This window comes from Pipistrellus hanaki (genome assembly GCF_964339955.1).
Source record: "Pipistrellus hanaki genome assembly, chromosome: 8".
In the NCBI taxonomy this organism is placed as follows: domain Eukaryota; kingdom Metazoa; phylum Chordata; class Mammalia; order Chiroptera; family Vespertilionidae; genus Pipistrellus; species Pipistrellus hanaki.
This window is the reverse complement of record NC_140510.1, coordinates 13031657-13058209: the sequence shown is the minus strand read 5'-3', so window position 1 is coordinate 13058209 and position 26553 is coordinate 13031657. Positions and strand designations below refer to the sequence as shown.

The window sequence follows — 26553 nt, the reverse complement described above, 5'->3', positions numbered from 1 at the left end:
TACATGTGGAATGGACATGCATCTATATTAATTTCAGCATTTAGAACTTACAACTGTTATTATGTTCTTATTTTCTACTAATGAATATGTAATTTAATGCAATGCACATTTACCATGTTGCTTTTATGTGAGGAAGCTGTACTAATGCCTGTAGAGAGACAAAAAATGACAAGAATCTTGAAATCTGTAATAGTTTTTTAAATTTGTTAAGTATATCTCCTCAGTGCATAAGCACACATAATAAAAAGAATCCTTTTTAACCTACTGACAAACCTATAATTTTCTTAATAGTGCAGGACTGGAGATTATGTGGGTTAACCTACAGTTACAGTGTTTATTTGCTAAATACATAAGCATGGATCTAAATGCCAAGACACTGGTAGAAAGCAATCCAGACAGATGTACTGTTATTAAAGATGAAAGGCTGTGTGTTGTTTTGTCTGTGATCCATGAAGAAAAGGGCTGTTGAATAGAAGTTTCATTCAGTGCTAAGAAATCACCATCTTTTTCCATTTTCTGTTCTTTTAGTGTTCAACTTCTCTATTCGACACTTCATAAAGTTCTAACTCAGGGAGGTGGTGACTGTTCAACAAGTTAATATACGGAGTGCATCACACTCTATCTGGCCCATGACTTGGTTCCCTGTCCTTAAACCCACATCTCTTGAAATTCTAATGAAGTCATGGATATCCAACAAGTCTTACCTTACCAATGCTCTCTTTTGCTCTCCTCACCAGTCCATCTTATAATAATCAATACAAGCCTTCATATACAACTATATAGCTTTATGTCAGCAGACCCTCCATCTATTTTAAACTAAATCATATTGTCCCTTTTCCATTTTATCTGAATATTTGTGAGGATGGTTTTATATGTTAATTAATGAATTTATGACACCCACTAGTTTCTGAAGGAAAATCTACAGCTCAGATGTTAGTGTTTAGAAAATTAATTGATAGATTGGCTTATGGAATATCTCATATCTTTTTAAAAAATATATTGATTTTTTACAGAGAGAGGAAGGGAGAGGGATGGGGAATTAGAAACATCAATGAGACAAAAATATCAATCAGCTACCTCCTGCATGCCCCCTACTGGGGATGTTCCAGCAACCAAGGTACATGTCCTTGACCAGAATTGAACCTGGGACCCTTCAGTCTACAGGCCGCTGCTCTATCCACTTAGCCAAACCGGTTAGGGCTGGAATATTTCATATCTTAAGAAAATTGAAATGCTAAAATCTTTATTTTGTATAATTTATATATTAAACAGTGCCCAACTTATTTGTGCAGTTTTATAGCAACTAGCTTATAATAAGAGTCACTCACGAATATGTGTTGAGTGACTACGTGGATGATGTCCAGAAACCAGATGGACTTGGGTGCTATTATAGTTCTAACTGGAGGTCATCATTCATTTTCCTCTACAGATTTTCATCACTCAATCAATGGGATACATATCAGAATTTTATAACTTGCTCATCTTGATGGAAGAGAGCTGCTTGTCATCTTTTTGCTACAATTTTCTAAAACATTTGTACTGATTGAAGTTATATAGCTTCTCATTTCCAACAGTCAAGATAACATCAATACATGTTTCAGCTGAAACCGGTTTGGCTCAGTGGATAGAGCGTCGGCCTGTAGACTGAAAGGTCCTGGGTTCGATTCCGGTCAAGGGCACGTACCTTGGTTGCGGGCACATCCCCAGTGGGGGGATGCAAGAGGCAGCTGATCGATGTTTCTCTCTCATCGATGTTTCTAACTCTCTATCCCTCTCTTCCTCGCTGTGTAAAATCAATAAAATATATTTTAAAAAATACATGTTTCATACACACACTTTCTTTTCAACAAACAATATGGAAATTGTTGAAAGTTGTAAATAGCATTATGCTCATGAGCTCATAATACTTGACTTGATCATTGAACTCATGGGGTTGTCCAAGCGTCAACATTCTTCCTTTGCAACCCCATTCAAGGCAGACATCATATCTAGTGGATACTAATCTGCCACCTTGCTCTCAATCACTCTTTCCCCGCCCCTTTCCCCATTTTTTAGTGTTTTTCTCTATATTTTTTAGTTGCTTTTTCACTTTTCTTCTAGGTTAAATTTCATGAGATTCATATCTAAAAATGTAGATCCCCTAGCTAAAATCCTCTCATCCTATTTCTCCAGTGGTTAGACATTCACATTCCTAGCACAGCATAAAAAGTCTTCATCTACTTCCTACTTCTCTTTCATCACCATCTTACTTTACCCAATTCCTAAAAAAAGAGTCAGTGTTCCATATATCTTTTTAAAACTGCTTTATTTTGGAAATACAGGATTCTCAAGCACACCTCTGTGCTTGTTACACAGTCTTCCAGTGTCTTTGATTTCCTTTTCCAAGTGGGAAAGTTCTATTCATACTTGAAGGTGTGTTTACATATAATCCTATGCTTATCTCTCTTATTATATTTTTTGGATTAAAAAGTTCTGCCTTTTCCATTACCCAATACTATCTACTTTCATAGCCATTCTCAGCAATTGAGAGCAAAGATCATCAAACCCTCTTCTGTTTCTACTTCCTCATTCACTCTGTTAGAAATTATTCTAAATTGAAATTGGCCAATGTATAGGAATTAATGTAGTAGGACTTTCATCACACAGATGATTTAAAGATTAGTGCTTCCTCCCATTCTATTGCAGAATTTCCTATGGTCCCTTTCTATTGGTTCTCTTCTGCTATTTTCATGTGTAAAAATGTGTATCTGAGGTTAATTTTGTGTGGCTAATACTAACAGTACATTTTTGAGTTTTATAGCTGGCTCATTAATACCCATTCTGTTCAGTATTTCAGTATGTGTTCTGCTAAGCTTTTCACTTTTTGGCTTCCTATGACAATCTTAATAACTCGATTTAAGTAACTAGCTTCTGCTTTTCTTCACTCATCTAATGGTAGTGGTTATGCCGTTTTTGTATCATGCTCAGGAGACACTATCTGACTTCTAGTCAAGAGAAACCAAAAGAACAAAGACAAAGAAGAATGTCTTAGCGACAGAAACAAATGCTGATATAAAGAATTCTATTCTATCACAAGTAGAAGGAGAAAAGGGGAGAAATAAAAAGAAGAGTAGGGAAGGATGAAAAAAATATTCAATTGTATTAATGCAAAAATAACTTCCCAAATTAAGAAATCCAAATTCTGGTCAAGAAAAAAATCTGATTATATTTATTGTCTAAGCAGTTTCTGAATATAAAGAAAACTTGTAAAAACAATAATGCCTCAAAAAGAAGTCCCAAATTCTGTCACAAATTCTATTATCTAGAAAAGTGTTTTAGGATGGAATTCTTATATATGTATTTCTTATTTATATAATATATATTTATATAATTTATATAATTTATATAATTTATATAATTCTTATATATATATTTCATATCATACGTATGATATATATGATACATATATACGATACATATATATATATGTTGTGTGTATATATATATATATATATATATATATATATGTCTGTGGGAACAGGGAATAAAAAATTTAAAGATACAGAGTCACAAAAATTATGCTCAAATACACAAGCACATATGACTATGTGTAAAAAAATCAAATACACAAACAAGAAACCAGGAATACATATATACATCTTTTTATTCTACGTTAACTTAAAAAACCACCCATTTTGAAAAGTAGAAACATTTAATGCAATTTAAGTTTTCTACATTTAGACTAAGCCAAGTTAGAAAAACTTGCCTCTTTTTACATAAAGGCTCAAGAATTATGAATGCATAGCTGCCTAGGGATGGCCAAATTTGGGAGCTCAGCTTCTATGAGAAGAATGGAAGATACATGCTGAAACCGGCTTGGCTCAGTGGTAGAGCATTGGTCTGCGGACTGAAATGTCCCAGGTTCGATTCTGGTCAAAGGCATGTACATTGGTTGTGGGCACATATCCAGAAAGGGTTGTGCAAGAGGCAGCTGGTTGATGTTTCTCTCTCATCGACGTTTCTAGCTCTCTATCTCTCTCCCTTCCTCTCTGTAAAAAGTCAATAAAATATATTTTTAAAAAAAAGAATGGAAGATACAAAGGTCAAGTTCCATAGCATTAACCAGAACTGGGTTAATAATCTACACTAATAAAAAAGAAAGATGCAAATTGCCATACCTTCACTACACCCACCTGCCAATCAGTAATGACTATGCAAATTAACCCAACAAAGATGGTGGGTTAATTTGCATACAGAGCTGCTGAGCAACTGGGGGCAGGATGGGATGCTTGTGTTGTCACCATGGCGATGCACCACCCCATCTGCTACAGGCCTCTGGGAAGGCAGAAAGGCAGCTCCAGGCTGGAACAAAAGCAGTACTGGCAGTCAGAGGAAGGAAGGCTCCTTCTTACATGAATCTTTGTGCATCGGGCCTCTAGTATTTAATAACTACAAGAATCAAATGCTTTGCTAAGTGTGTGTGTGTGTGTATGTGTGTGTGTGTGTGTGTGTGTGTTGGCCAATAGATAGGAATTAATATAGTAGGACTTTTGACAACAGAGCTGATTGAAGATTGGTGCTTCCTCTCATTTTATTGCACAATTTTTGTCTGGCAGATATTCCTGTGGTCCTTTTCTATTGGTTCTCATCTGACATATATATATATATATATAATTTCACTTAATAGTTACTATAACTCTGCTAGGTGGACACTATTGTTATTATCCTAAGCAGGAAAGATAAGTGACTTGTTTAAAGCCACTGGTCCTCGGCTTAACTTAGTTTGGTTTTATTTACATATTAACCTGTGCCCTGTCCACAATGACACTCCTACATACCTATAAAGTTCAGGTCATTAACACAGGCAATTTTTCTAATAAGTTTAACATGGATAAGATCTTTGAATGCATGTATATAGAACAAAGGTGATGAAGAGTAATACAAGAATTTATCAATAAGCACACTTTTTTTTATGTATTTTCAGGTAGGCCTAATTTAAATCACCACTAGAAATACAGGCTTAGGAAGTTTAGGATATGGACTGGATAAAAACATAAATAACTTGACCATAACACACACTTCCATAATTATAACTCAGAAGAAAAGTAAGTCAGCCAAAAATTATACTTTAAACAAACCATGGATCAGGATTTTGCAGATTATATTAATAATAGTAGAGGCTCAGTGCACAAAAGTCATGCACTCAGAGAAAGTCCCTCAGCCCAGCCTGTGCCCTCTCACAGTATGGGAGCCCTCAGGGGATGTCTGACTAATGGCCATTAGTTAGAGGCTCCCGCCACTTCAGCTGCACTTGGCCAGCTGTGAGCCCAGCTCAGGGCTTCTGGCTGAGCAGTGCTCCTCCTGTGGGAGTGCACTGATCATCAGGGATCAGCTCCTGCATTGAGAATCTTCCCCCTGGTAGTAAGTGTGCATCATAGCAACCAGCCATCCCACCATTCGGTCAATTTGCATATTAGCCTTTTATTATATAGAATTACTAATGGAAGAAGATGGGGATATAAGCAAGAAATAGTTCTATGGAAGGAAAAATTATATTATTTCTCATATGATATAATAGATATATGAGCAAACTCATTCTGCCATTCTGGGTGTAGGACAATTCATCCATGAGAAAAAATTTTAGAACAATGAAATGAGAAATTGAGAGAAGGAATTGGCCCAAGGGGCCCTTAGCTAATGTTATAGGCATTGTTTGGAAGAGGAAAACTTCATTAGGCTTTAGATGTACACATGTTACAACTAAATATTCTCTGCCTATAAATTTCTATAAAGTAAATTTTAGATTAGAGCAAGACAGATATTTTTAAGGCTACTATTGTCTGATGTCAAACTCATGTTCTATTGTAAAATGAAATCTCTCCTAAGGAACAAAATCAGAGAGGTTGACAACTGATTTTCCTTAAGAATTTAGTGTGATATGGCTCTACGCAGGGTCGGTTTTCTTTCCCTTATCTTGCCTTCCATTGTGTTCTTTAGCCTCCCTTTTACATTCTTTGCATTTATTATATCTGAAATAAAACTGCAACACAGTCCTCAATGACTCCAGCTCTAATATAGCACTTATGAAGCTGAGGTTGATCTATTCTAGGTCTAGAAAGAGCAAATAACTGAGATGACTATGAGCAATTCTATGTTCCCTCCTTTCACACTCCAATAGACACAAATATGCAACTCTCAGTATTGTAGTTTTATTTTTTGTACTTATTTTTAAAGCTATTTTTGTTGTGGTGGTAAAGTAGACATAAAATTTACCATCAAAATCTCTTTTAAGTATGTAGTTCAGTGGTATTAATACATTCACATTGTTGTGCAATCATCACCACCATCCATCTCTAGAATTTCATCTTCCCAATCAGAAAACGTGTCTCTATTATGCAATAACTCCCCACTTCCGTTCCTAAGCTCCTGACATCCACCATTCTGCTCTTTGTCTCTATGATTTGATCACTCTAAGTACTTAATATAAGTGGAATAGGAGGTATTTTCCTGGATTTTTTCACTTACCATAATATCCTCAAAGTTCACCCATGATACAGTATAGCAGTTCTAAAGTCTGCCATGTAGGACAAAAAGACAAAAGAGCAAAGTGCCATGTAATAGATCAGTCATGAAATGTGCTCTCGTTGGAAAGTATTTTTGTTCCCTTTATTTTCACCAAAATTTTACTGGTTAGAAAAAGAGCTTTCAAAAATGTTAACTATTTAGAAATATTATTTACTTTATAAAGAAGACAGTAAATTAAGATAAAAAGAGCACATAACTGCTTAAGGTAACTCAACACATTGGTAACAAAGGCAGAAATAAAACCTATGTTTTCTGAACCTAATTCAACCCTCTTTTCTTGAATTAAGTAGCATTTTGTGAACCTGACCAAATATATAGTCTGAACAAATCTTTCCTCCCTAATTCAGTTTCAGTCTAGGTGATATTTTTCATGTCATCAAAAGGGGACTTGCTTTATCATTTTGAAGATCTTCTAGATATCGTGCAGTACAGTCATCTATCTTTCTATGTTTTATTAAATTTTACATCCTGAACACTTTATTCATACAGATACATTCAGTTTTGAAGGTACCAAAAGAGACATGGATTGGACCCTTGAGAATCTTAACTTTGAAGAAAAGTTTACAGTCTGAATTCAATTTCACTGCCTATATAAGGCAATAGGCAAATTACATACTGCTATGACCTTTCCAATGCTTAAAATAGATGGAATTGTTCTTTTCACCACAACTTTCAACAATATTACAAGTTCCTATTCTCAATCTTCAAACACCCTCCATTCTATGGGTCTCCAGAGTAAGGTAAAATAATGAAGGGGGGGAAAAAAGTAAAATAAAAGATTAGAAAGACACTCAGGAAAAAAAAAAAGGAATTGGGCAAATTGAAGCTCACAAGTCTACATGGCCAGTGCACCCCCTTATTACATGGTGGATGATCTGGTCTATAGTACATGCCCTGTAGTCATGCCTACCACCAACTATCTTTGATATCCCTACCTCCTTTATTAAGGAGGATATTTTTGTCTCTACTTGTAAGGGAGCGGGGGTAATATTTCTTCTTTCACACTTTATGAAGAATCTTTCCCTGTCCCTCAAGTGTCTGGGTTATTCCTGGGAAATATTAGCATCTTAATCCATGTTCTCTCCTAACTCACCTTGAAACAGATATCCCTGTATTATGGACCGAAAAAGAAAGGGAAGCAAGCAAGCCCAATGGATATACGTGTTAAAGTCATTGAAAGGGACCATAAGAATGAAAATTGTACTGTTTTCCCTGTGCACTGGAAACACGATTAAAGGGCTGAAAGAAAGCCTTTGTTTTAAAAAACAGGCGACTATTCACTCAGCATAAAAGTTTGAGAATGTGCCCTATTTTAAACTATATTTTAAAATGATTTATTTGCCTGCCATAAAATGTTTTTGACTGCTTACATTTTGTCTAAACTTAACATAGTTGTGAATTCCTAAAATAACTGTGTACAATGCAATGGGTCATATATAACTTGAAAACATATCTTTCAGATTGACAAAACATTTACATTACCTTAGATCAGCTTCCAGTGTTTACAGATGAAAAATTCTGCCTTAATATTTAAGAACATTGTGGTAATCACTCCAAAAATCTGTTGATTGTTAATGTTTTTGTGTTAAGATATAATTTGTCAATATAGAAAATGGAAACCCCTCTGACATAGGTCACAAGACATGGCACAATATTTTTATCTATCAACATTGCCCAGTTTAATTTTCACACAACTGACCAAAATTTTTTGTAGTTATTTGACCTGTGAAGAAATATGCTTAATGTAAGCAAAAATGGCTTCCAACAAAAATATAATAACAGTTTCTGTTGTTTGATGAATCTAACAATGGTTTATATTGCTTACTGTATTTCATAAAGTATTCACAAATATATTATGTTGTTTAATATTTGAAAAATTCCTTGAGGGAGAGAAAATAGAATTTTAATCATTGTGAAAGTTAAGGAAACTAAATCTTAGAATTTTAGCATCTTGCCTATGTTCAGAGTGAAGTTAGTACACGAACTCATATTTCTACTCAGCTTAAAGGGTCAGGTTAATCCTTTTATATTGTCCTTTGTGAATCATGTTTTGGTTCCTAATATTTGCAATAAGTCCCCAAGATTAAAAATGTAGTGTCTGGATTTGAACTCAAGGCTTTTTCAGGTCTTTCCATTTGAAACTTCACCATTGCCTACTTTCCCTGGAAGGATCTAGTTCAACAAGAACACATTTGCTTGTTCTCCATGTATCAGAAACTGTTAAGCAGAGCAATTCATACTATCTCCCCAATGGTGAGCAAATCATATCAATATCCCCTGGGATACTGGAAAAAAATATCAATTCTTGACTTCATTCTGAATCAGGCTAGGGATGTGGGCATATGCGAGAAGAATTCCCAATATCTGATCAGGAGCTGAGGTTACCAAAACTAAAATACATTTTAAAATTAAGAATTAAATTAAGAAAAGAAGCTAAGACTGCAAATACTATGGGAGGACAAAGCAGATCTTGATTTGGATCACAGGATTACCAGTGGGATTTAGGAGTGAATGAAGAAGTCCTGGTTGAATAACTTCAATGACACAGTCTTTACTTATGGTGGAGGCATCATAGTGCATGTAATAAGCTAAGGTACAGGTAATTTCCTCCTCACAAAGGGTAAATAAATGCTGGTAGTGTATAATAAATAAGGAAATGATCCTAAGGGCTTGGGCCACAGAAAGTATTTATATTAATGTACTAGGGCTAACAAGGAAATATCATAGATTGGGTATTTTTAAACAACAAATTTATTTTCTCATGGTTCTGGAGGTTAAAAAGACCAAGATAAAGGTAACAGCAAGTTTGTTTTCTTCTGAGGCCCCTCTCCTTAGTTTTCAGATTATTGCCCTCTTGCAGTCTCCTTACAGGGTCTTTCCTTTGAGCACACATGCTCTCAGGTCTCTCAATGTGTCTTCCTGTCCTCTTCTGATAAAGACACAAATCAGATGGAATTTGGGCCCACCCTAATGACCTCATTTCAACTTATCCATCACTCTAAGGTCTCAATATCCCAATACAGTCACATGTTAAGACACAGGACATTAGAGAACCAACACATGCATTTTTAGGAGACATAATTCAGCCCCAAATAGCGTCTTATAAATATCAGTTGTTTGATGTTTTGCCCTATTCCCTACTTCCTCTCTTACTTAACTCATGGGTCCCAAACAACCCCTGTATCTGCTCAGTTCCATCTGCTGCCCAGAAGCCAGTTTCTTTAGTGAGTTTGGTAACCTGAGATCTTGTTCATGAGGATCTGTGTGTGTGTTGGAGCTTTTAGGTAAACATTTGCATAAACATGAAGGCAAGGGGCTTTAGTGTCTTTATAGGAGAGTGAGAGTGAGGAGGGTGAAAATTTCTAGTGTGTAGTCCAACTAAAAATGGAAATCTTTTCAGAGTTAGATGTTTGATGCTCTTCAAAATTATCACATGGATCACTCCCTGTGCGCTCATCCTAAACTTAGGTTTGGACCTAGATAATCTGTGGCATTTTATAAAAATTTGTGTGCTTTTTTCATTTTTACTTTGTTTTATATTTTGGAAAATAAAATAATAAATATCATTGGAATATGACAATTTAAAATGTTACCACCTTTTTCCTTTGGAGAGAAGATTCATGCTTTATAATTCAATAGTACTTATTTACTTTTAAATTTCACATTTTTCAAACATATGTGTCTGTGCTTTCTTTTGTTGCTATCAGTGATAAAGAGTTTTACCTCACTGTTTGCTTAAATTCTCCTCAGTGAGAATTCACCAACAACATCACCACAACAACCAAAAAAGAAAAGGAAAAAAGGAAATATAAATGTAGTGTTTCATTTTGAGTCTGACATGGTGCGGGGTTGTACATTTCTTGTTAAATTATGATTAATTCCATAACTGATTCTGCTCTCTGTCAGAACCATTAGCCCTCATAGACCATTTGTGAGGCATTTCAGAAACACTGTCTGGAAGTCATCTAATGAAGATGAGCTTGTATGCAAACTTGATGATCATGCTGTATAAATGTTGTGGCAGAATGCACGGAGAACGATCAGCCAGCACTCTGAGGGAGGGAAGTTTAATCTTTATCTCGGAGATCTGCTAGTCCAGGGAAATTCGGGATCTAAAACCTGAACTGAACTCGTGGGAAGGCTCTGGCCTATATATATCTCCTCCTATGGCCAGACCCTGAGGGTCCCCGCAGCTCCACCCAAGTCAGTCTTGGCGGGGCCCTGGGGTTAGGCCCTGCAGCTCTGGCCACATTCAGTCAGAGTGGGGAAGTCAGACTAGAGTTTTAACCAGATACTGAACTAGGTTGCAAGCTCCTCCCCCCATTTTTTCCTTTTCCTAAATGCCAATGGAAAATATACATTTTATCATTTTTCCCTTTTGAAAAATAAGTAAAATTAATCTTTCATGCAGTTTTACATCTTGTTTTGTATTTTCAAAGAAATTTTCATTTAAAATTTTACAAATGAAAATGGAATTCAAAGCTTCAAGTTTATCATCAAGAATTAATGGATTAATAGCCATCATATCTCTTTTCCATAAGGTTTGTTAACTAATAAGGGTGAAAGCTAAAATACCTATCAGATTGGCAAATGCTCTTGTTTTGGTCCAATGTTGGTATTTCAGGGATGAAGAACCGGGAGGCCAGCTGGTCACAGATAAGTTCCACATTGACTGGGACTCAGTGCTTGTCCACACAGATAACATCATCATTGCACGATTTGACGGCAGAGGAAGTGGATTCCAGGGCCTGAAAATTTTGCAGGAAATTCATCGAAGGTTAGGTTCCGTGGAAGTAAAGGACCACATAGCAGCTGTGAAGTAAGTGGCTGCCATATTCCTGTTATCTTCCCTACGAAGGTCAGTGCTAGGTGAATGATATATAATGCAATGAATGCTGACTCCGATATTTTTATTTTAATTACTGAACAATTTTCTAAGTTCATCACATAGACTATTGCATTTTTTTCAAGTACCTTTCTTTCTTAGCACCATAATAAAAGAATTATCATATTTCCTCTATGGAATTAGAATTCACTTTGGATGGATTCACTTTCATGAAAACGAAAGATCTTAATTATGCTGCTATAATTTTAATCATAATTCACAATGTCTATTATTTCTTTAGTTAATTAACAATTCTTGAGCTTTCATATTTATAACTACCACACTGACATGAAAGAATGACCTGAGAAATCTAGTAGGTTCTTTAAAACTGTACATAGAAATAGGTGAAGATATTGTTAAAACGTAGATGTCAGTTCAGTGTGGCTGTAATGGGGCACAAGGATTTTAAATGGGACCCAAGGGTCTTAAATGGGACCCAAGAGCCTGCATTTGTTAAGCTATCAGGTGTTACCTAAATTACTGGGCCATCACTTTGACTGGCAAGATTTTGAAATATATGGCTTTTATACATCACTAGAGCTGTAGCCACAAAAGTATTTCTAGTTTGACTTGTGTTGTGTTTGTGCCAAGAATGAATTCCCATGTGCATTTAACTCAAGAAGATATAACTATTTTATTTTCTTTTTCACTGCAGATTTTTATTGGCACAACCATACATTGACTCCAATAGATTAAGCATTTTTGGAAAGGTAAACAGTAGAAAAATTGCGTGTGTTTGTATAATTACTTTCCTCAATTTACTTTAAGTTATGTATATCATTTTTTTAGAATATAAATGTTGTAATTACTAATTATATGCATTCAATAATGTATTAGTTAATCAACTATTTATTAGTATCTAGTACCCGGTGTTAGAATAACAACAGGACATAAGAAAGCTCTGTTTTTATGAAGCTTACCTTCTAGGGGAGAAAAAAGATAGTAAACAAATAAATGAAAAATATTTTCATATACCAATAAATCTTATAAAAAATCAATGGAGAAAATTTAACTGCAGGAAAGACCAATGTTATTAGATTGAGTGTTCAGCTAAGAGCTCTCTGATTAAGTGATATTTAGGTTGAGACATAAATAATCAAAGGGAGGAAGTCATAGAAATCGCTTAAGGCACAGCAGGAACAGCAAGCTTTGGGAAGACGGACCTGGCTTAGAATCTGAAAGATGACCGAATGCATAATTATGTCTCCTGTATTTTATGCACAGTACTTACTTCCTTTATCAATAATTTTTATTTTGGATTCAACATCATTGTTAGTTTAATAAAATCTATCTCATGTAGATATATATTGAGTTCCTTGGTTTTATATGTCACTGGGCCAGATGGTATAAGAATACAGAGATTAAAGGAAGAAGATCTTACACTATTCCAGACAAAGCAAATTGTTGGTGCTCATGGATTTAAATATGAAGTGTTTTCTGCTATTCCTAAGTGAACCCAGAGACATATGCCATAAAATAATTGGTAATTTTCTGGGGGCATGCATGTCCTCCCCACTTCAGATATCTGCAGAGCACCATGTCTTTGTTGTATTTAACTCTGGTTGTAACATTCAAGGGACCATAAAAACTTTAGGGAACAATATCCCTATAATATAAATGCAAACAAACAAACAAATGAAATGCCCTCATTAGTGGTAAAGGTATTAGTGAAAAAAACAAAAACAAAAAATGTCTTAGAAAGTGGTCATTTCAAAGAAATGGGAATTCTAGCTACATTAAAATGTGCAGATAGTGAAATCATGTCCCATGCTTCAACATGGATGAATCATGATGACATTGAACTTAGTGAAATGAGCCAGGCACAGCGGGATATATACTATGTGATTCCCTTGATGTGAGACAGCTAGAGTGGTCACATTCATGGAGGAAAAGAGTACAATTATGGTTGCCAGGGCCTAAGGGTCGGGGGAAAGGAGAGCAGTTGTTTAATGGGCATAGAATTTCAGATTAACAAGATGAAAGCATCTGGACATCAGTTGCACAACAATATGAATACACTTGATACTACTGAACTGAGGATTTAAAAGTGCTTAAGATAGTAAATGTTATGCTACTTTTTACCCCATCCCCATGGAAGTGCATCTAGTGGAGATCATTATACTCTTTAATGCTCATGATATATGCAATAACTTACAAAGGACTTAGGGTTTCTGTATTTCAGCTCTATATGTGCAGCACACAAAAACAAGCATCAAAGACCAAATGAGTGGTAGGAGCATTTGTTAGTATGGAAATTTAGAGCAAATTCGAAAGTTTTAAACAGCCTCGTAAAGAACGTGGGACACGGACTGATGGGAAACATTATTCAGCAAATAGAGGGCAAGAAAAGAGTCTGATGCAGATGCCAGATTCAGGAAGGAGAACATATTTTGGGAACCTGAAATAAACTTACTATCATTGATTATAGGCAAACAAATAACTGGGAAAGATAGGGTATGTGGCAGCACTAGGCCAGAAATTCACTATATTTGATCAACTTATTTCCTTTACATCCAGCAATATTTGATTGAATGTCCAACTCCTACTGTTTTTTTCTTTTTGGCATAAAATTTTTTACAGTCAATATATCTTCATCTGTATCTATATCTATCTATATCCATATCTATATCTATATCCATATCCATATCTATATCCATATCCATATCCACATCTATATCTATATCATCTGTATCTATATCTATATCATCTCTATCTCTATCTCTATCTCTATCTCTATCTCTATCTCTATCTCTATCTCTATCTCTATCTCTATCTCTATCTCTATCTGCATTGACATCTACATCTACATCTAATTCATCTAACAGCTGGCTAACACCATCCATTATAATTTATTTTGCCAGCAGAAATGAAACTAAGTTTTGAGGTACATTTCACTTTTTAAAAAAATATGTTTTATTGATTTTACACAGAGAGGAATTGAGAGGGATAGAGAGTTAGAAACGTCGATGAGAGAGAAACATCTACTAGCTGCCTCTTGCACACCCCCCACTGGAATCGAAACTGGGACCTTTCAGTCCGCAGGCTGATGCTCTATCCACTGAGCCAATCGGTTTTGGCACATTTCACTTTTGATCTTCAGAATGCCATAATAGTGAACTGCAAGGAACTGGTCAATATTTTTTGTTTTGTGTATAATTTGTTCTAGCTCAATCTTTAAAATTTGGAAAGCATGTGAGCTAATTAAGATATAAAATTATAGTATTTTTAAGAATATTTTTATATCAAATGTAGATTTTTACACTAGCCTTACCTATGTTTTACTTATTGTAATGTTAATCTATAAACAGAAGCAAAATGATTAATAAGTGTATACATTCTAAAACTATTGCATGTATATTAGAGGGCACAGAATGAGATAAACTTCAGCCAGGATATAAAAAAATAAATCTGGGCATTATTTGATTGGCTGCCTCCTGCATGCCTCCTCTTACGGATTGAGCCTGCAACCCAGGCATGTGCCCTTGACTGGAATTGAACCCAGGACCCTTCAGTCTATAGGCTGATGCTCTACCCACTGAACCAAACCAGCAAGGGCTCCAATTTTATTTCAATATTCCACAAATACTCTATAGGTTAGCAAGATTTTAAACTGAGCAACGAATAAAAAGACAGCACAATTGAAACAGAGCAGTCTATATTGATCATTGACTCTTTTTTTTTTTTTTTTACCTAAATCAAATGGAAAACTTCCTCTAATTGACTACAGAGTCCATATGATGGCCACCAGTTTTGATACTTTTTGATAGATGTGAGCTGTTTTGAAATAAAAGTTATTTCTCTAATGTAGATTAAATTAAAGCATCATTTTTATTACGTTCTTAAATGGTACAGAGAGAATCATGTTCAATAGCTTTCACTATCATTAAGTCTTAAAGAGTGTTTAGCTTCACTAGTCTCAAATTTTCATATTAAAAATAGTGAGATACAATTCTTTGTGTAGCAGCAATGATTTACAACCCTAGTGTCACTTCAGAACCACATAGTGAGCACCTCAGCCCATCACCACAGCTTGAATTGTTTTCAAGAACATTGATATATTTTTGGAAGGTCTGCTGGTCTAGGACATGTTGGCTGAAGCCAGGAAGATGTGCTGGTTTGTTCTTTATTATAATAATATGTTATAAGGACTTGCTATTCACAATGTGGACCAGCAGCATAAGCTATGCCCTGGAGTTTATTGCCAAATCTTAGAATCAACACCAGATCTGTTGAATTCAAATATGCATTTTATTAAGATTTACAAGCACTTTGAATGAACATGTAAGTTGAGAAGCATTTTTCTAGGATCTGCTCCTTTAGAAGGCACCATTCTTATTTTCTTGAAAAAATTAACCTCTAAGAATCATATTAAACTGAGGTAAACACACACACACAACAACAACAACAACATAAAAATATAACACCAATTTATTATTTTATATTACTTATATGTGGTATACAGTTTTGTGGAATGGAATACTCAGCTATTTTCTCAAAGTAATAAAGTATATATGTAAACAACTAAATCATAATCAGAGGAAGTTTGTTGGGCATTTGTGGAATTAGAACCATAAAAGTTATTACCTAAGACATAATCCTCTACAATGCCTTTCTCAAGGTGGAGATAGTATTGCTCTGTGGGAAGCACTTGAAGCCTCTTGGATGGCAACCTCTCTGACAATATCCCAGCAATGCCTCCCCTGGGTCCAGCACTCTTAAGGGCTAAGCAGCTCTTTACTTGCTCTGCTTGACTCTCCATATCTTCTCAGACCTCTGAGAAGGAGCAGATGCCACACCAGAATATGCCTTTTTAGCCAAAGGATAATTTTGAGCTAATTGTTTATTAAAAAAAAAAAAAAAAACAGCAGATGCTTCTACTCTGAAAACAGACAGAGTAGAAGTTATTCTTTTATAAGAGATATTTACATTTATAAGGAAAATCGCCATTTGTGTCTCCCTGTCTGTACCAACAAGAGAAAGATGATTCTAAACCATAAGGGATTCTTAGCAATGGAGAAGGCACTGGCTTAAATCTACATAACAAACCCTATCCTTGTTTAGGGTTCTTTTCTGGGTCACTTCTTAGAACCAACCTCTTCCAACATCTTCTTTAATTGAAGATGGTATTTAAGGTGGTGGCCTGGGGTTTCTTACAGAATTACTCAGTGCCTTTGTTAGTTCCCATATATACATGAGGTATACACGTTTAAAAAAACAAACAAACACAAAACCAACAACAACAAAACTTGTGCTTGTTTCTCTCTTATTAATATCTGTTACAAGGCATTACAGTCAAGAATTAAGAAGGATTGCCGAAACCGGTTTGGCTCAGCGGTAGAGCGTCGGTCTGAGGATTGAAAGGTCCCAGGTTCAATTTCGGTCAAGGGCATGTACTTTGGTTTCGGGCACATTCCCGGTGGGGGGTGTGCAAGAGGCAGCTGGTGGATGTTTCTCTCTCATTGACGTTTCTAGCTCTCTATCTCTCTCCCTTCCTCTCTGTAAAAAAAAATCAATAAAATATATTTAAAAAATAAAAAGGATATAAAGAAATTATTTCCTTCCATTCTTCCCTTCTTTCCTTCCTTCCTTCCTTCCTTCCTTCCTTCCTTCCTTCCTTCCTTCCTTCCTTCCTTCCTTCCTTCCTTCCTTCTTTCCTTTCTTAATATTTTCATTGATTTTTAGATAGAGAGGAAGGGAAAGGGATAGAGATGTGGAAACATCAATGAGAGGGGATTGAACACACAACCCAAGCATATGCACTAAGCAGGAATTGAACCAATAACCTCTTGGTTACACTAGCTGGGCTCCACTTCTTTCTTTAGATGTGTTAGCACAATTAAGCCTGGTACTTTTAAATTTTGCTAACCAACAGCTATTTTTCTCTCTCTCAAAGAGACTGAGCAAAAACACTCTTGATGGTTTCACTCTATAAAGTATAATTTTATTTCACTTAGCTCCTTATTTTGGGGGAAGCTTTGCTCAAGCTTCTGGGTGCTATGTGAATATACAAGTTAAAAATGATATATGCGGGGATGAAAAATAATTTATTCTTTACCCTTTTGAGTTCTTGGCTGAGATATTCTTTAATAAAAGACAGATTAACAAGAGAAAAATAAAAATATGTTTATTGACATTTATACCTCATGTCTATATGGAAGATACCCAGGGAAAAAAATGAGTAAGTTCCTGAGGTGGCTTAGAATTCAGGCTTAAAATACCAGGGTTTTTTTGTTTGTTTGTTTTGTTTTTTTAATGTTGTTTTTATTTATTTCAGAGAGAGAAAGGCAAAGAGAGGAATAGAAACATCAATGATGAAGATAATCATTGATCTGCTGCCTCCTGGGGATAGAGCCCACAACTAGGGCATGTGTCCTAACTTGAAATCCAACTGTGAACTCTTAGTTGATTTATGGGTCCATGCTCAACCACTGAGGCACAGCAACCAGACCTAAATTACCATCTTCAAAGGGAAACAAGAGAAGATATAGGTCCTTTAGGAGAGATAAATGACTGTTAAGAAAGAAGAATAGGGTCAAAACTGGTTTGGCTCAGTGGATAGAGTGTTGGTCTGTGAACTGAAAAGTCCCAGGTTCTATTCTGATCAAGGACATGTGCATTGGTTGTGGGCACATCCCCAGTAGGGGATGTGCAGGAGGCAGCTGGTCGATGTTTCTCTCTCATCCATGCGTCTAGCTCTCTATCCCTCTCCCTTCCTCTTTGTAAAAAATCAATAAAATATATATTTAAAAAAAGAAAGAAGAATAGGACATTAGCAGAATAGATGGGAGATGCAGTTTGTGGCAAAATTTTTTTCTGTCAACTTCTATTCTCTTTTATGACAAGAGTTAGCTTCCATGATTGATGAAATTCCTGGGAAAGAATCTATAGCAATAGATTTCCTGTTGGAAGACCTGTCTTTATGGGAGTTCAGAGAAATCCTCTCCCTGCATTCGTTGTTTTTTAAGTACCTCTAGCTCAAAATAATCATATGCTGTTGTGGAACATTTTGGAGTGGAATATTCTGCTACTCTTTACATACATTATCTTTGCCATTTCATTAATGTCGAACTGCATTTTATATTTTTTTATGTACCAATACTTAAATGATGTTTCAAATAAGCATAAATTAAATTCTGTACTTATTATATCAAGTGTTTAGTGAGAATAGATTACTTTAGCACTAAACTACACTAGAATCATCTAGAATTCTTTCAAAAGTAGACCTTCATCATGAACCAATTGCACCAGAATTCCTAGTGCTAAGACATGGGTGTTAATATTTTTTTAATATCTCCTAGGATACTCTAAGTAGAATAAGATATGGAACATTGCCCAGAGCACAGATTAAAATTGATTTCTAAAATTAATAGACTAGTATTACTGTAATTGTGAAAATCTCCTTTGGATCTTTTCTGGTCAACTCATGCACTACAAAAGAAAGTTGAGAATCTTGGTTTATTTTTAAAGAATTTATAAATAAATCGGTTCAAAAAAATGTCAAGAGTATATTTAAAATGAAATTTAAATAATAATCCAACTCATCTATGTGGCAACATTATTTACTATATCTTATTTCTTTCAAATATTTAGTTGCATGAAATTGAAAGCAGAATATATATTCATTATTTATTTTTATTTTAAAAAATGATTTAAAATCGATTTTTAAAGAGAGAGGAAGGGAGAGGGATTGAAACATAAATGAAAGATAAATATCAACCTTGACCAGTTGCCTCCTGGACACCCCCTGCTGGGGATGGAGCACCCAACCCTGGTATGTGCCCTGATGAGGAATTGTACTGGTGACTTCTTGGTACATGGGTGGATGCTCAACTACTGAGCCACACTGTCTGGGTCAGAATCTATATGAATGACAGTAGATTTTAAATATTTAATTATGCTTTCTTAATTTTACATAGCCATCATCATTATTAAATGATTTACTAAATATATATATCACTTATTAAATCATATATCATATTAGGTTTCATATATATACTAAAGGGCTGGTGCATGGATTAGTAAACATTAAAGGAAATTAATTAGAAGGTGGCTGGCAGCGTACAACTGGGTGAGATAGGACAGACATGCCCTGGTGCCAACCTCCCACAGTCCCTCTCCAGCTGGGGCTTGAAGGGAGTCTGCTGAGTGAGTGAGGTCCCTCTGGCAGGTGGGGTACCTCGGCCAGGCCTGCAGGAATTGGGCAGAAACTGGCAGTCTGACATCCCCAAAGGAGTCCCAGAGTACAAGAGGACACTCTGCAGTTACTGTTGCTCAGCAGCTCCTGTGCTGAGTGTCTGCCCCCTGGTGGTCAGTGCATGTCATACCTACCAGCTGGTAGCTTAGCCTTTTATATATTAGATATCTGGCTTGCCTAAAAATGATATATGATTTAATAAGTGCTGTATTTTCATAGCTTCAAATTATTTTGGGCAGTTTACAAATACTTGGTATGAAATTAAAGAGCAAACCTTTGACACTTGCTGGTATTTGATAAAATTTTATATTTTACCTAAAATTATTAAAATAATGTTCTATAAAAATTTAAACAACTCTTCAAAATTTTATGTGTACAAAGTGGTCTTTGTATTATTAGGGAGATTTGGGTATCCATTTTCCCCTGGGTCTGGGGCTGCTTTTCTTATCATATTTCCAAAATTATTTTTTTTCTGATACTCACTCCGGAGAGTGATTTTTTTAGTGTGTGGAATTATATACCTGTGTTTCCAAAGTCCCATTTCCTTTAGCTTAGTTCTGGAAGAAATGTAGAGCTGAAAGCAGAGCAGGTGTCCAGAGTTTCCATCCCATGGTACAACTGGGTCCTGTTCCACATCAGGCTAGTTGCAATCCATTAGTGTGACTGACAGACAAGTACCTTCCCTCTGTCACCCCAGCTTTATTGAGCATGTGTCTATCTCCTCTCCATTGAAATCCTAGGGAGTATAAATTTATAGCATCCTGGTGAAGCTGCCCAAATAACATGCCCACAATATTTGATCTTCCTTTTGCTCCTTTCCTATTATCAATAAATAGATTAGTAGCAATTGTATTATCAGTATACTAGTGGCCTGGTGTGTGAATTCATGCACTAGTGGAGTCCCTCAGCCTGGCCTGCGAGATTGGGCCAAAATCGGCTCTCCAACATCGCCCGAGGGATCTGGGATTGTGAGAGGGTAGAGGTCTGGCCAAGGGACCCTACTGGTGCATGATTGGGGCCAAGGAGGGATGTGGAAGATTGGTCAGCCAGGGAGGGACTGCAGAAGGGCTCCAGCTGTCCAGTCTTTTCATTCAGTCCAATCAGCTGGACTCCAGCAGCAAGCTAACCTACCAGTCAGAGTGTCTGCCCCTGGTGGTCAGTGCACATCATAGGGAGTGGTTGAGTGGCCTTAGCATATAATTAGCATATTACACTTTATTGGTTGAGCAGATATTATGCTTTGATTGGTTGAATAGCTGACTGGGTGACTGGACACTTAGCATATTTGGCTTTTATTATATAGGAGTCTTTGCTCACGTTTGGGACATAATGAGGCATTGTGATGTGTAGATCATCAAACATAGTGACTGAAGTTAAAAGTATCTACAAGAGCCAAAACCGGTTTGGCTCAGTGGGTAGAGCATCAGCATGCGGACTGAAAGGTTGGGAGCACATCCCCAGTAGGGGGCATGCAAGAGGCAGCTGATCGATGATTCTCTCTCATAGATGCTTCTAACTCTATCCCTCTCTCTTCCTCTCTGTAAAAAAATCAATGAAATATTAAAAAAAAGTATTTACAAGAATTATATAAATATAATTTTTTTGTTGCCAGGGGTATGGTGGCTATGTTGCATCAATGATCTTAAAATCAGATGAAAAGCTTTTTAAATGTGGATCAGTAATTGCACCCATCACCGACTTGAAGTTGTATGGTGAGTACTTCCTATAAAATAACCTAATACAATGTATTCATTTATAGAAAACAAAATCCTTATGCAGAAGAGCTCAGTTGAGTTCATTTATCATGTGTTATCAAAAATGTTTACACCTGTCTATCTTATCTCTGATCTAATCAGTTTTACTGGAGTATTACAATTAAATATGAAATATAGGAATTGAATAATGAAATATTCTATTTCAATTTATTTTACTTTATTCTTAAATTTCTGTTTTCTTGGGTGACAGCTTCAGCTTTCTCTGAAAGATACCTCGGTATGCCATCTAAAGAAGAAAGCACATACCAGGTAACTAATATAAAAAATAATTAAGAAAGAAAAGTACTTCTGTTCTAAAAACTCAGTAAAAATGTAAGTACAGGTAAAAATATATATTCAGATGTTTTTGTTTCCCTTTGTAGGCATCAAGTGTGCTACATAATATCCATGGCTTAAAAGAAGAAAATATATTAATTATTCATGGGACTGCTGACAGTAAGTGTTATATTTGCTGCTGGTAGTCATTGATGGAGTCTGAACTTGAACAAAGGGGTACATTCAATGACTTGCTTAAAGGGGATCCTATAAACCTACTAAAAAAGTGGCACAGAATCTGGTGCATGTTGGGAAGTGGTTAAAGGGAACTCAGGACTAATAATAGAGGAAGATGTGAACCTCAATGGCAGCACTGTGCAATAAAATATTCTGGATGGTAGAAATGTTCAACCATTGCTATTAAACACACTAGCCACTGGCCACATGTGGTTCATAAGTGTATGTTCATAAGCATGAGTTTAGAATGATTAAAAACTGAATTTTTAATTTTAGTTAATTTTACTTAATTTAATAGCTAGTGACTACTTCTATGGTGTTATTTAGCATTCTTCAAAAGGACACTAGCCTACAAAATAATAGGGCAGCACTGAGATAATATTCTGAGGAGGCTACCCACTTAAATTGTTAAAAACAAAAACAAAAACAAAACACGTTCATATCACCTCTCATTTGTCACATTAAACAACGGAAATGTATGCGACTGATATTACTAGTAATTAATAATATTTTATAGCCACATAAAGAACTTATATATGCTTTTTATTATTTTGTATAAAACTTTACAACGGAGAGATAACTATCCATAGCTCCATTCAGAGTTGAGAAAAAAACAACACACCAATTTCAAGGAGGAAACTAATTTATTTAGGGCTACCTGGCAAGTGAGCAAGCATAGTCAAAGCCTTGAGTTAATAATTTCTAACTTTTGAACTGTTTTTCTTGGTTCAACCTGCCTTGCCTAAGTATTTTTACTGCATTATGAGTAGCATTTAACTAAAAAAGAATTATAGCAAAGATCATACCATGTCTTGAGTTTAACTTTCAAGCATGTCAAGCCATGGTTAAATTAGGGTTCAGCTCAGTATACTATCTATATTAATAAAAGGGTAATATGCTAATTAGACCAACATCTTCCTGATGACCTTCCAGGCATCCTTCCTGACAAAGCCGGCCTGGAACAAGCTGCCTGCCCCATGGTCCTGGGCGTCAGCTCCTGTGGCTGTGGCCCTGGAGAAGGAGAAGACTCCTGCCCTTGGTCCTGGGTGCCCAGTCAAAGCCAGCCTGGGTCCTAGGTGCCTGCAGCCAGCCAAAGGGAGGGAAGCCCAGGTCCCATGTGACTGCTGCTGGCCAGAGGAGGGAATCCTGGGTAATGGGTGTGGGGCTGAGGCTGTTCAGGGAGATTAGGTCAGCAGGGGAGCAGATAGGGATGATCAGGCAGGCAGAGGAGGTTAGGGGCGATCAGGCAGGCAGGCAGGCGAGCAGTTAGGAGCCAGTGGTCCCAAATTGAAAGAGGCAGTCGGACATCCCCTGATGGGTCCTGCATTGATTCATCTAGGTATTTCCTCTCAAAGAGGGAAAACTTAACTCTCCTTCCTACCCCCTTTTGGAGCTTAAAATTACTGGTTTGTTTAAGAGCACTGTATAGAAAGGGGAGAAAAAGTAACTTTAGAATACAGACACTTGGCAAATACCATTCAGCCAGGTGGTCAAGTTGAATAACAACAGTGACGAGTCACTTTGATAGCATGCACCATGTATATAATTTAATTTAAAAAAACCACATACTCTCAGTCTAACAATGAGGAAAAAAATGGACAAACCCAAAAGAAGGACATGCTATCAAATACCTCAGTCTGTCAAAGTCACCAAAAATGAAGTCTGAAAAAGTCTGATAGACCAAAATATCTTAAAGAGACATGATGTTTAAATGCTTCTAAGTTGTGTTAAATGTACCAGAAAAAATATGAAATATTAGTACTAGGGGAACTGGGCAAGGTATATACAAGAACTCTTAGTACTATCTTTGTAACTTTTCTGAAAATCTAGAACTACTATAAAAATTAAAAAAAAAATGTATCCCCCAAACTTACATAATACCTGACCTGGGTTAGGTGAAACATAAAAGAGAGCATAAACATTCTGAAGGACATTAGACTTTTGTTCTAAGGTGTTAAGATATTATATGAATAAAAATGGTAATAACAATAAGTTACAATTATTAAGTACTGACTATATGTCACTTTGGAACCACTCCAGAGGCACTTTATAGTTAAGGCCAATTAAAGCACAGAGGCCTTGTTGTCAATACACCGGACTCTCCAAGGTTACTCTGTGCCTAGGCTAAGATACCATACACAGCTGCAATACCACAGTGATCTCACAGTATGCTCTGCCCTTCTATAGCCAAATGATTTATGTCACTATTGGCAACTAGTCTTTTTTATCTCCGGAGTAAAATATAGAGGTTATTGACCAGCTAGTGTGAGAAGCAGAGGTGGTTGGCACAGAGAATGTAGCTCCTCTGTGTGCAGGAGAGAGGAGAGACCAGAGGAGCTGAGAGCTGGAATTCATAGAGAGCTCAAATACAACTACCATGTTAACCAATTAGAGTGAGCTGGGCAGGAGAGATGGGAGAAGCTGCTGAGCTAGAGTTTAGATACTGCTATCATGTAAGGTAGTGAATTTAGAATCAGCTTGTGGCTGCTCAGATAATAGAGATTAATGCTACCGTGTAGCAATGGTATGTATTTACCAATCTATGTATGGCCGCCTATATGGGATTGCTGTGAAGGACTGTCTTGTCTGATGACTCTGTGGCCACTGGCTCCTGCAGTAAAAACTCATTCTTATACACCCATCACTTCTCATGGCCTCTGTCTACAACCTGGTATCCAAGAAGGTCCAGCCCCTCGGAAGAGGGGCTTGGATCCAACAGTTAGCATAGTGGGCAGAGTTCGAGAGGAAACCTGCCCTGGCATATTCGGGAAGAATTTGCAGAAATACATGAATTCAGAGCAACTCAGAGCAGCAGTGCCGAGCAGAGCTCTTGCAGTCACTGATGACCACAAAATGTGCCAAGAACTTTTAATTTCATCTTACCTGTTTTTCCCAAAAATGCTGTAGTTATTATCACTTTTCTTATTGAACAAATTGGGGAAATAAATATTATGAAATTTATATAACTTGCTGAAAATCACTCAAGTATCAATTCGTAGAAAGAGGATGTGAATTCAACATTGAGAATCTAACTTATCTTGCTCTGAAGCTTTAATTGCAGCAATCCTATCTAATAAAGAGGAAATATGCTAATTGGGCCTCACACAATTGCAAAGATGGTGACACCCATAGCAAATGAGGAGGGAATATACTAATTGCTTGCCTTCAAAGACGGCAGCACCCACAGCCATAATATGGTGGCACCCAATCCTCTCAGCCCTCCTGGGGCAGCAGTCGCAAGGCAAGGCCTGGCCTGCCTCCGTCCCCTCAGCCCCCCAGCTGCTCAGGGCTGGCCTGAGGTACAGGCAAGCCTTGGATGGTGGCTGCCCAGCTGAGCCTGGTTACCTGAAGCTCAGGTAACCAGGTCTGGCCTAGGCATGCACTGCCAGCAGTGGCAGAAGCAGAGGTGTGATGGGGTGTCACTTTCCCTGATCCCTGTGTCACCTCCTGCCGCTGAGGGCTCCCAGACTGAGAGGAGGCAGGCCAGGCTGAGGGACCCTCCCTCCCTCCAGTGCATGAATTTTCATGCACCAGGCCTCTAGTAAATAATACTCAGGATTAATGTTTTTTTACATCTAGCAATCACTGTTGTAGCTACTGAGATAAATCATCATTCCTGACTGACTCAGTCATGCCTAGTGCTTTGCCTGTTTGATAAAATGTAAGCAGAGATTCAGCACTGATCATATTAAAGCAAATGCACCATGCACACAGACACACACTCACATACACTACACATGCACACTCCCTATGGGTTTGGTGGCTCAGTCATTAACATTTTAATAAACCATTATTAATATTTTCTTCATAAATTACCAGCAAATTAGTTCAATCAGTCTATTAGACCTTAAATATCCCTGTTAAGTTTTAGGAAGGTGTCAAATGACAAATATCAACAAGCTTCACACTAGAAACTGAACAGGAAACAATCCATTTTGAAAATTGATCTATATCAGTGGTTGGCAAACTGAGGCTCGCAAACCACATGCTGCTCTTTGGCACCTTGAGTGTGGCTCTTCCACAAAATACGATGTGTGGGCGTGCACATACAGGGTGATTGAAACTTCATGGTCCAGGTGCAGAAGTTGGTTTTTGGCTCTCAAAAATTTTTTAAATTATTGTACTGTTGATATTTGGCTCTGGTGACTAATGAGTTTGCTGACAACTGATCTATACTAATAAAGGGGTAATATGCTTATTAGACCAGATAGACCAGACATCTTCCTGTTGTCTAGTCCTCCTGGACAAAGCCATGGTGGCAGGGGCTGAGGCAGAAGTAGTTAGGAGTGATCAGGCCAGCATGGGAGGGCAATTAGGGGCAATCAGGCCAGCATGGGAGGGCAATTAGGGGCAATCAGGCAGAGGGGTTAGGGGTGATTAGGCAGGAAGGCAGGGTGGTTAGGGGTGATCAGACATTCAGGCATGCAGAGTGGTTAGGGACGATCAGGCAGGCAGGCAGGCAGGCAGGCAGAGGAGCCAGTGGTCCCAGATTGCAAGAGGGTGCAGGCTGGGCTGAGGGATCCCCCACCATGAATTTCGTGCACCAGACCTCTAGTTTATATATGTATCTTTCAACCTTATCCATACCAGGAAATGGTGGATTCTTTCCAAAACATTATCCTAAAGTAAATTAAGTTGGTTTT

General features: G+C 36.9%; 1 protein-coding gene across 5 annotated transcripts in view; it reads left to right on the top strand.

Moving 5' to 3' along the window:
• DPP10 (dipeptidyl peptidase like 10) overlaps nucleotides 1-26553 on the top strand; it is a 613760-nt gene that overhangs the window by 580328 nt on the left and 6879 nt on the right. For all 5 annotated transcript variants that reach the window (XM_084892516.1, XM_084892515.1, XM_084892519.1 and 2 more), the window contains 5 exons: nucleotides 11189-11383; nucleotides 12105-12159; nucleotides 21256-21355; nucleotides 21609-21667; nucleotides 21781-21853. In XM_084892516.1, the coding sequence (XP_084748642.1) occupies nucleotides 11189-11383; nucleotides 12105-12159; nucleotides 21256-21355; nucleotides 21609-21667; nucleotides 21781-21853 (482 nt within the window). The remainder of the gene's footprint in view (nucleotides 1-11188; nucleotides 11384-12104; nucleotides 12160-21255; nucleotides 21356-21608; nucleotides 21668-21780; nucleotides 21854-26553) is intronic.